Consider the following 12,079-nt stretch of genomic DNA (forward strand, 5'->3'; position numbering starts at 1 on the left):
TTGCTGAGTACCATGCCAAGTTGCTTGGTATTTTCCTGGCACTGGTCGGTAGGCTATTTTTCTGAACCCCCTCCACTGTGGTGGAGAGTTTGTATTTATACTGTCCCTCTCGTCCAAGGGTTGCGCCTGAGCATAACTGATGGGGGAAATATCCATTTCTTCTTGCATGTAGTTGCTGTCCTATTCTTCAAGAGTCTTAACCAAGTTTTAAGGGTTGTTAGGCGCTCTTTGCGGGTGGTTGAGTGATTCCAGCGGACTGTTAATGGTGAGCGTAACTGCTTTCAGCCGGCTAGGTTTATCTGTCTGTCGTACCGACCAGCCACTCCCATGACAAGCATACCGAGTAGTGACTGTTATTCATTTGTCAAGTGTACTACGACCAGTTGGGCCTCTGTGATAGTATGCCGAGCAGTAACTTGTCGTATATCTTGCAAGTATACATTGATTAGCATGTCGAAGGGTCTACCCAGTCTATTCCACGTATCCAAACTTAATGCCATGTCAGACATGTCAATTTTTGGGATAACAATAAGAATCATAGCCTCCATTATGGTTACATATTGAATATTTCTTGTGATTGGTATATTCTTTTTCGAATTATGTTTATCATTATCACTTAGTCTTCTAATTATAATTCATTTTTCTAATTTTTTTGAAGAAAATTGTTATCTTGTTTCTCTTAAACAGGACTTAGCATTTACATGGACACATATGGTATGGCAATTTCACCTTTTAATTTCAGAATTTTTTTAAAAATAAATAAATAAATATTAAATTAAATTTCTTGTTAACCGAGTACTAAAGACAAACAAAATTTGAATGAAAAAAACAAATGCAATTTATTTGTTTTTTCTGATTATATTCAAAATCTTGAAAAAGCTTACAATTTTGTGGTGTGAGAAAATATTTTTTAAAAAGAAGTTTTTTTTTTTGGCATTTATCACACAAAATTCAGTTACCCTTTTTTTTTTTTTTTTTTGGTTACCCATTTTCGAACTTGCCTCATTTGTTCACTGAATTCTCTATATATTCGGATTCCCCTTGGTTTTTTGGTTGTAAGTGTTTCTTGCTCCTCTTTCTTGATAACTTGTGCCTAAGGTTCTAATAGTGCTCCTACCACTGCTAGAAAGGTCAAGGGCATTAATTTGGCTGGTTCTAGGTCTGGAGATGTCGAGCTTGACTCCCCTGCTATTCAGACTACTCTTACTTCTGTACAGACAGGTATTACCAGTCTCTCAGAGCAGTTCACTACCATGGAGGATACTCATCGCAAAATTTTGGCTTCTTTGGCAATCATCAATGCCTCTACAACTCAATCTCCATGACGGTTTCAGTTTCTCTCCATCTGTTTTTCTTTGCTTTCAATAAATGTAAAAGAACACTAAATGTGTCTTTATTTTGATCTTGGTTTCTTTGGCATTTTCTTAGACAATTAGGGGGAGAGAGAGTCACTCTTTTTTTTTTTGTGCTTTGATTATGTTTTTGACCTGCGTTGGTTACTTGTTTTAGTTATGTGCTTTGGTTATATTTGGCAAGGGGAGTCATTTTGGGACTCTTTTTAGTATTTGTAGATTTAAGCACTAACTTGTTTTTGCAGGGTCTGTTTCAAAAATAGACATGCTTTGTCTATAAAATTGTCAAAGGGGGAGATTGTAAATCCTAAAATTGGCAAATTTTATAGAGATATCTTTTTATTTAAAAGATGATTTAAATTCCTTTTATTGTGATTTTCGGAATTGATATATTGGATTAATTTGTAAGGTTTGCAAATGATTCTTTATTTAGTTTAATATTCTCACAATATGTTTATAAAAGGAATTCGTATCTTGGTTTTATAAAGAAAATATTCTGTGTTTATTCAAATTTATTTATGGAATATTTGTCTATTGATTTTTGTGCTGCTCAAGATAATAAATTTCATGAAATACAATCTTTGAATGAATTAATTGTTATTTCTATCTTGAAAAATTTGATCTGACGCACGTATTAACTGTCCCCACAAAATCTGTGTGTCTGTCGAATCATAATCAACTAAAAATGGAAACTCTTCATTAATCAAGAATATCTTCAAATATTCTTGCTTTTATTGGAGATTCTTTCTCAGGCTTTCTAAGCACGAAATTGTCTCTATAAATAGGCTTCTAGGGCCTTGAGAAAAAGGGAACTCCTCGGTGTATAGTTATATAAGTGAATTGTAATATTTGTGAGGGTTCGTAGTTTGTATTCTAAATCATCGTATTCACGTGTTCTTGTACTAAAATGAGTGTTTATTTTAAAAATTAATCCAATATATTAATTTTCGGAATTAATATATTGGATTAATTTGTAAGGTTTGCAAATGATTCTTTATTTAGTTTGATATTCTCACAATATGCTTATAAAAAGAATATTGTATCTTGGTTTTATAAAGAAAATATTTTGTGTTTATTCAAATTTATTTATGGAATATTTGTATATTGATTTTTATGCTGTTCAAGATAATAAACTTCATGAAATACAATCTTTGAAGGAATTAATTTTTATTTCTATCTTGAAAAATTTGATCTGACGCACGTATTAGCTGTCCCCGTAAAATCTGTGTCTGTCGGATCAGAATCAACTAAAAATCGCAAATCTTCATTAATTAAGAATATCTTCAAATATTCTTGCTTTTATTGGAGATTCTTTCCAAGGCTTTCTGAGCACGAAATTGTCTATATAAATAAGCTTCTAGGGCCTTGAGAAAAAGGAAACTCCTTGGTGTATAGTTATATAAGTGAATTGTAATATTTGTGAGGGTTCGTAGTTTGTATTCTAAATCATTGTATTCACGTGTTCTTGTAGTAAAATGAGTGTTTAGTTTTGTGGTGAGTCTATACCAAATTCATGAGTGAATACAGGTTGTAATTTGAACACAATTCTTATAGTCTTTGGAGAAGATTTTTACAAGCCTTGCGTCTGGAGGATGCAAGCACTTGCTGGCCATTGAAGGGAGTTCAAGTGGATTGAGCGTTTCAATCAAAATCAAATTAGTGAAGAGAAGTACAACAAAGTTGCAGCAAATCTCAAGAGGGAGTTTTGTTTTGTTTAAGTCAATACTTTTGTACTTGTGATTCTTTATTTATTGGTTTTATTCTCTGGATGTGGCCTCAATGAGTAGGTTATCCGAAATAGTTTATGAACCTTGTAAAAATTCGTTGTGTTCTTTATTGTTTTGCACTGTCTTTTTATTGTGTTAAGTTTCTGTCGTGACAAGCTCTTATTCTATCCCGACAGATCCAAAATCTGTTTCAACATTTAATTACCATTCCACACCTTAATTAATTTACATGGTTTAATTAATTTTGTAATTACTAAAAAATGAAATTTCATCTTCTATACAAAATAATGGGTAGATAACAAAAATTCTTAGTTTTAACTCTTTGTTTGGTTAGCTTTAACGAAATATTCTAAATATTTAACGGCATATACTTTTAAAACTAATTAAAAATATATATTTATTAATTATATTAATATAAATTTAAATATTATAAATTATCATTATTATATTAATATTTAATATAAGGCTACATATATAATAATTATATTAATATAAATATAAATTCAAATTCAAATTCAAATGTTATAAAATATCATTATTATAATAATATATAATACAATACTAGATATTTAATAATTATATTAATATAAATTTAATTATTATAAAATATTATTATGATAATAATATATAATTCAAATTTTTTACTAATTATATTATATGAATTCAAATATTATTATTATAATGATATTTAATACAAGACTAGTTTACATATTATAAAAATATCATTATTATAATAATAATAATAATACATAATACTTAATCTTAATTTTTATTAAAAAATTATCATTTATGTTTAAAAAGTTTATCATATTATATATATAAAACCATAAACAATATGTTTATTTAATTTTTCATTTAATATGTTTATGTCATTATTTTATTTATAATATTATTTATTTATTTAAAATTTATATGACAATGATACAAATTAAATAAATATAATTAATAGATTCTATAAATACAACTAAGCAAACGTGCATTGCAAGTTATTATATAAATATATATATAGGACAATTCTTCTATAGGGGCTTCACTTTAAGCCCTACCGGTAGGGCTCTCAGTGTTTCTCGACCCGTGAATAGTTTTCAGCGCGACTTTTTTTTATGACCGTGTATATTGTAGATATTTAGAGCATCTTGCAAATTTTCAGAAAATTCCAAATAGTTTACAGTACTGAAAACTAGGTTCAAACATGTTGTTTTCCACGCACAAAAAAAAATTTAGTCGAGCGTGCAACAACATGTTTGAACCTAGTTTTCGGTACTGTAAACTATTCGGAATTTTCTAAAAATCTGCAAGATGCTCTAAATAGCTACAATATATATAGTCATAAAAATAATCGCGCCAAAAACTGTTCACGGGTTTGCTTGATTCAATGGGTTCGTGGGAGAACATTCGAATTAGTTTGATAGATTTTTTTGGGTTCGATTTCTTGTATCATTTTATATGTTTGTTTAGATTTATTTTTCCTTTTGGGTTATTATTATTATTATTATTTTGAAAAAAAAAATCTCAGAGAGACAACATTGTTAAAAGACAATTTTTCCTAACTCTCACACTTTCAAGCTTTCTTCTCTCCTTCTCAACTCATTGCCTTTAACACACTCTAATTCTTCTTATTTATTGTATTGATTTTAACTCTCTTAGCAGTGTGATCTCGCTGTCCTTTTGATCTATTTTTGTAGATCTGTAGCTTTCGAGCTAGTTGACGGCATCGATGATGTCTTTGCTTGCATGTACTTTCGAATGTGGTCATTCTTGGTTTGGTTTTGGAATAATTGCTATTTTTGTTAGTTACTAGTTTTAAAGTTTTGGGCTTGTTCGGTAATAATTAAAAAAGTGATTTTATATTTTTTTAAATAAAAAATTGGAAATATAATGCAAAAATACGTTCGGTAAGTTTTATTTGGTTTCTTATTTTTTTAAACTTTTAATAAAATTTTGAAAATTTTGAAAATAACTTTTTTATACTTTCATATTTTTTTTAAACAGTTTTCTTCTCTAACCTTCACATCGCAGACCCTACTTTCTCCTCAGAGACTCCATTGTTGCAGACCCTACTTTCTCCTCAGAGACTCCATTGTTGCAGATATCTACTCTACTATCATTCATGGCTACTTCATGTATCATTTTATCCCCATTTTATCATCTCCATCATATGAACGACCTATTTTTTTCTCAATCTATTTCTCAATAAGAATCTTCTCTCTCTAATATTTGATATCTTGTATTTGCATTGTAAAAGTTCTTGGATCCATATAGAAATGGCGTACTGACTAAATCAGAATCTGAGGGTTGAATTTTTCTAATAAGGTATGAATCTATTTATTATTTTTTAGGGATTAGGTTTTGTGCTACATATTAAGTGTTATTCTCAGACTGATAATGATTCTCGAATCCTCAATAGTTTTGTAATGCTTTTTGATGGATTGAGAAATGGGATTGTGCTTTTACATGACTTGTTGCTTATAGGTCGATGATTCGTATGCGGGTCTCTGTAACTTGTTGGTTTTTCTGATATGGGTTTGGATTGTTTTGCCTCATGATCATGACTTTCTTGGTTTAGTTGTTTTTGCTACTGGTTATTTGTTTTGTGTTGTGGGTTTTATGTGGGTTTGTTGAGGGCAATAAGGTTGTTTGTTGTAATCTAAACTTGCTTGGTTCAGCTAAGAGAAATTTGTTGTTGAGACAATCTCTGTGTTTTATGCACTTAAAGTGAGTATAGTTTTATTAGCATTAGTTCTAAAACAGATTAGTTGATAACAGTTCTTCTGTTGACTAGCTAGCTAGCTAGTAAATGTCGATATATATTTCCACTGCATATTGCACAGTAATTAGAATTATAATTGTAATTTCTACTTGCACTATCTAATCACAAAAAGCATTTTATTGTCTGAATGGTCTAACAGGCCCAATGTTTTGTCTTGTATATGAATCATTATTGTTTTGTCTTGTATTGTTAAAAAAAGAGAGCATGATTACTTGTATAGGATAATAAGTAGTAAGGACAAAGATAGAAAATATATGGCTCTAGTTGAGTCTTCAAGAATTGAGGTGAAATTTGTTGAATTAATTCTACAATGACTCAACATCACCTTTTGACAGGTCTAACTATTATGACAACTGTAAAAGTCAAACTTCTTATTCCAAAAGTTGGACAAGTATTATATTTAAGGCTTATCTCTTTCATTTTTGGGGGTATACGATTCTAGAGTGAGAAACAAAGAGATTGAGTGTTCATTTGTACAGTGAGAGGGTCAATATTCTTGATTGTAGAGTGTGTGTATATTTTGATTGTAGAGGGTCAATATTCTTGATTGTAGAGTGTGTATATTTTGTATATTTTGAGAAACAAAGAGATTGACTGTTCATTTGTAAAGGACACTATTCTTTAGAAAAACCATTCATGGAGAAGGGTTCAGAGAGAGGGAGTACTAGCACGGGTCATAAAAGATTTTACAAGCTAACATGTATGTATATGTATAGAATTGAAGAATTATAAATATATTAACAATTTAAATAGGATATTAAGCCAAGAATGAAGAATCTTTATCGTTACAAACATGATAAGATCAAAGAGACATAAGATCAAAAACATGGCAAACAAACAGAGGTTAAAAAGGACTCACCACCCAAACTTTACTTGATGCAGAATCAGAAATTTTCGATTCGAAACAAGGGTTCCTCTTGTGCTTTTTGACCAGTGTTGCAGCTGTTTTCTTTGTTTTATGCTGATTCAGTTTAGCTGAACCAAGAGAATATAAATATTACGTGCCACAGTTTAATCAACCATACAAGAAAATCTACTGACACAATAAAAAGGATGGGGTTAAGAAGAAGTACCTGATTCCTTTGTGGATCGATTGAAGCCCTTTTTCCCAGTTGGGGTGGATTTGTTAGCATGAGCAGAGGCAGTACAAGGGGGGGTGCTCTTCTTCTACTTGTTCAGTCTTGACAATGGTAGTGTTGTTAGGAATGATTTTACTAGCATTAAAATCCTTGTTGCATCCGTCTTTGATTTCTGGTTTGTTTATTCAGTGACTATTTGGTATTTGTGATATTGCTTCTATGAGATTTATGTGCTGAGTGAATCTTGATGTTGTGAAACACAACACATTTCAATGCTCCATTCTCGGGTTAGACATAAATCTACTTAACACAATTAGAGCATGAGCTATATCTAGTCACAGTATAACTTGCTTAAGTAAGAGTCATTCTTCCTAATCTCCCTTGCCTTATAATCTCTATACCAAGTAACTTTTAGGCTTGAGTATTAGGTCATCTGGCTCTAGTACAACCTTAACTATATAATAAAGTTTTCTGAATAGGTTAATAAAATTAATTAGTGAGTTAATGTGTCATGAATTCAGTCTATTTTAACATTATTAGGACTTAGTTTTTGATTTTTATGTGCTTATTGAAAAATCATTATGCTTTGAATACATGTCAAGATTTAACAGTGGCACCCCTTTCCAAAAAGAATATCATAGGGCATTTACTTCCATCAGTACATCAGGGCATTTACATTTAGGAATAGTCTCTGGTGTTGTTTTTCGATAGCAAATATATGGCATAAATCTAATTTCTTATTGTTGTTCTTGAAATGGTTGTTTTTTTAGGAATAGTCTTATATTTGCATTTAGAATTCTTATTGAATCTTTAAGTCTTACTTAGATGGCAGGTGTTGATAATAAAGTTCTTATTATTGAGAATAATGATGAGGCTTCTGTTTGGACTCAAAAGCATGAAGAAATTTTCATTGAACTTATGGAAGAAGAAGTCTTAAAGGGAAACAAGAATACCACAACCTTTACCAAGCAATCATGGAAATATATAAAGGAAGAGCTTTGTGGACGAGCAAAAAGAAATTATAGTGATATGCAACTAAGGAACAAATACAATCAATTAACGCAAAAGCATAAGGATTTTAAGTCTTTACTGAAAGAGACTGGTATGGGATACAATGCAGTGACTGGAGAAGTTAGTGCGACAGATGAAGTTTGGGATAAACTTATTCGGGTAAAAATTGTTTAAAATGGATTTTATGCTTGATTTATTTTGATAGGTATTAGTACATTTTATCAATATAATTTCATTTCATGTAGATTAATAAGTCTGCTAAAAGATTTAGAAAGAAAGGTTGTAAGTTTTATGAGAAATTATGCACTATCTTTGGTGATACTACTGCAACTGGCTCCAATGCTCATCCTTCAACTCAAAGTCCTTCTAATGATGATGATGCAACGTCGATAAGTCCTTCTACTATGAATGAAGAAAGTGGTTTTGATGAGGATGGTAACAAAAGAAGAGATAAATCAACAGCCACTTCGAACTCTCGATCAGTAAAAAGAGCAAAGTTCTCATCAGCTTTGGCAGATGCACTGGCAACATATAATGAAACTGCAAAGCGAAAGACAGAATTGATAGAGAGATCAATGACAACATCTGCATCACATTACTTATTGGATGAGACTGTTAAAGCTCTTAATCAAATTAATGGAATTAGTGGAGAAGTATACGCAAAAGCTATTGAGAAGTTTGAGAATGAGGTGTCCAGAGCATTGTTTCTAAAGATGCCAGAGCATAGAAGAATAGATTGGTTGCTGAATTTGAAGTGAAAAAGTTTAGACTTTGTTTAGCTATGAACAAGATGACTTTATTTAGCTATTAACTTTAGTTTTGTTTAGCTTTTGACTGGATGACTTTGTTAAGCTATTGACTGGATGACTTTATTAGCTATTGACTGGATGACTTTGTTTAGCTATTGACTGGATGACTTGTTAGATGTTGACTGGATGACTTTGTTTTGCTATTGACTGGATGACTTGTTTTGCCTATTTTGTTTTATGGTTTGACTTTGACTTTGAGTGTTTATATATTTTTATATATTGAATGTAAAATTTAAAAGTTTTTTCTACTATCAGGATAACATGTCTTTAAACGTTGCTCTGTTCAACAAGGATAATTTACTGGACGATTCAGATGATGAGTTTGGAGAGATTTTGCTATATTTTGCTTGCAAGGAATATAATCAATTATATCTATCTAAGCAACCTTGTAGAAATTCAGCTCTTTCAGGCCATGAATACGTTATGGAAGTGTTGCACGGGCATTGGAGTAGGTGTTATGATTTGTTCAGAATGAACAAAGATGTCTTCAAACTATTTTGTGGTGTTCTAAAAGAAAAAAAATTATTGAAGAACTCACGATATCTGTCTGTTGAAGAACAAGTGGCTATGTTCTTATTTGTGATTGGCCATAATGAACGACATCGTGTGGTTTCTGAACGATTTCAGCACTCCATCTCAACCACATCTCTTTATTTTAGGAAGGTTTTGAAGGCAATATGTCGTCTATCCAAAGAACTAATTACTCCACCTTCGTTTGGTGTAACTCCTCCAGAAATTCGATTCGATCCAAGATACTATCCATTTTTTAAGGTACAAAAATTTGAATTATTATTTTTTCCTTTCTTTCAATATTCAATAAAAAAATCTAATAATTTATTTTGTATTTTAGAATTGTGTTGGAGCTATAGATGGGACTCATATTTCTGCGCATGTTCCAATTGATGAACAAATACCATATAGAGGTCGAAAAGTGGATACAACTCAAAACGTAATGTGTGTATGTTCATTTGACATGAAGTTCACATACGTTGTCCCTGGATGGGAAGGATCAGCTAATGATGCACGGATTCTTCTAGAATGTGCCACAAACCCAGATTATGGATTTCCAATGCCGCTCCAAGGTAAGTATTTATCAAACTTATTATGTTGATTGACATTATTTTATATAAATATCTATAAGTAAAAACTAACATGAATTATCGTTGGATTAGGAAAATATTATCTTGTTGATTCTGGCTATACAAACATGCCTGGTTTTCTTTCGCCATACCGAGGGGAAAGGTGTCATTTGGGCCAGTACACAGATCTTAATGCCATAGGAAAAAAATAGCTTTTCAATTATCGACACTCTTCCTTGAGAAATGTCAATGAGCGGTGTTTTGGCGTGTTGAAGGCCCATTTTCCAATCCTAAAGCAAATGCATTCATATGATCTAAGAATACAAAAGTACATTGTCATTGCTTGCTGTGGGATTCATAATTTTATAAGGACAAATGCAGAAGCAGATGTATATTTTGATGGAAGTGAAGGAAATTCTGAAGTACAGACCACTACTTTACAAAGCACGGATGGAACTTTGACTGATAGTGTAAAGTTCAGTATTTCTAGAATTCATATATGTGAAATGGCTCATGTTCGTGATGAAATTGCTGACCATATATGGAGAGCTAGTCGACGATAGTGAGATTGAGTAAAGACATTAGTTGATTGTTATGACTCGTTTAATACTTTATTTTAAGTTTGGACAATTATCAGTTCATATGTTTTTATTTTACTATGTAAACTTTCTTGATTTTGTGTTATCTCATGGATAGATATTAAGTTTTGAAATTTGAGATTATTTGAATATTATTAATATAATATTTTTTTACTATAATTTTATTATTTTTTATTTTAAAATAATAAATAGTGATCACAAAAAATATTTTTATTTTTTAGTTTAGAAAATGAAAATAAAAAATAAATTTCAAAAAAAAATATTTACCAAACATGTTTTTTATTTTTTATTTTTTTAAACAAAAAATAAAAATAAAAAGTTACCAAACACATTTTTATTTTTATTTTAAAAAAACAGAAAACAAAAATGGTTATCAAACACATTTTTATTTTATAAAAATCAAAAAACATAAAACAAAAATATTTTTTTATTTTTGAGTTTAAAAAATTTAAAAACAAAAATTTTACCAAATACAACCATTGATGTTGAGTTATGTTTGTTTTTCGCGAAAATGTGAGGAAACAGAAAGAAGAATCGAATAGAAGAAATGGAAGAGAAATTTGACTTGGTTATTACAGTTATGTATTATGGATTTTGGTCCTATTAACGTTTTGTTCTCTCATATTTTGACTTGACCAAAAATTTAGGATACATTAGAGCATTAAGCGATTATTTGACTGTAGTATAGAATGGTATATTAATGGTGATGTAGATAATGAGACATGAATTATATCATTGATTTTTAATTTCTATGTTAGTTCTTTACTAATTGTTTTTCAAAATTGATTCCTCATGCCATGGTTGTACTTGAAATTAAAGTTTTATTGTTAATGATTCTTGTATTCTCTGCCTAATAAGGAAATATGAAATGGTGGTTGTTTTGATATTATTGCATCTAGAATATTGAGGTCAATCATTGACAGAGTAAGAGATATGCTAGTTGAAAAAGCTCTTCAAATTAATTGATATAGAAATGGTATATCTGAAGCCTTATAAAAATATGTGGGGACATTGCGAAAAGGCTACTTTTGTGGGAAGATCTAGTTTGCATGTTTTAGTTTTATTTTTATTGCACAGTCTAATGATGTTGTGTTGAATGTATTAGAGAGAACTTGCTTATAGTCACTTTGTAACAGTGAGTACTTGTAATTCAATTTGTGGAATAGAAATAGCTTGGATTGTCGTGGGATAAATAGAAAGCATCGTATTAATTAAACTACTATTTTGGAATCATTGATATCTTTTTTTATTGGCTCGTTATAAGTTGTCAAATAGTTCATATTTGTAGATAATTGATGCATTTTTTTAATTGATATTATATACTTTCGGTGAACAATTTTTGTTGATACGAAAGTAAATCTTATTACCCGAAAATGTTTTAAATAAGTTAAGGTGCAAATTGAGATTTAAATCTCAATTTCTGTGGACATTGAGATTCAAATGGCATATATTTAAAACTAGTCATGATCCTAACAAATGGATATGAAATTAAGGAATTAAAACTTATATGTATCCGACAAATGCTGAGTAAGATACAATGGTAAATTTGAAACAAATAACCCACTTCAATTCAAGGAAAAATGACTCAAACCCCATCCAACGAAAACGAATTTTTTTCTTCTCACCCGCACTCTACACCCCAGCAAAGAAAGC

The 12,079-nt window shown here is 30.4% G+C and overlaps 2 protein-coding genes and 1 long non-coding RNA gene across 3 annotated transcripts; all 3 read left to right on the forward strand.

Annotated features, from left to right (window-relative positions):
• The first annotated feature begins 7,738 nt into the window (after positions 1–7,738).
• On the forward strand, positions 7,739–8,891 carry LOC133803931 (L10-interacting MYB domain-containing protein-like). The gene is made up of 2 exons (XM_062242075.1): positions 7,739–8,098; positions 8,185–8,891. The coding sequence occupies exons 1-2, from the start codon at positions 7,754–7,756 to the stop codon at positions 8,695–8,697; spliced, it is 858 nt and encodes a 285-aa protein (XP_062098059.1). The 5' UTR covers positions 7,739–7,753; the 3' UTR covers positions 8,698–8,891.
• A 118-nt stretch (positions 8,892–9,009) lies between these two features.
• On the forward strand, positions 9,010–9,617 carry LOC133806600 (uncharacterized). Its single transcript, XM_062244688.1, has 2 exons — positions 9,010–9,519; positions 9,612–9,617. Exons 1-2 carry the CDS (start codon positions 9,010–9,012, stop codon positions 9,615–9,617), a joined length of 516 nt encoding a protein of 171 aa, XP_062100672.1.
• Positions 9,618–9,690: 73 nt separating this feature from the next.
• On the forward strand, positions 9,691–10,549 carry LOC133804837 (uncharacterized). Its single transcript, XR_009878656.1, has 2 exons — positions 9,691–9,830; positions 9,921–10,549. It is a non-coding gene; the product is annotated as an uncharacterized LOC133804837 (long non-coding RNA).
• The last annotated feature ends 1,530 nt before the right edge of the window (positions 10,550–12,079 follow it).

Source organism: Humulus lupulus, chromosome X (genome assembly GCF_963169125.1).
Source record: "Humulus lupulus chromosome X, drHumLupu1.1, whole genome shotgun sequence".
Lineage (NCBI taxonomy): Eukaryota > Viridiplantae > Streptophyta > Magnoliopsida > Rosales > Cannabaceae > Humulus > Humulus lupulus.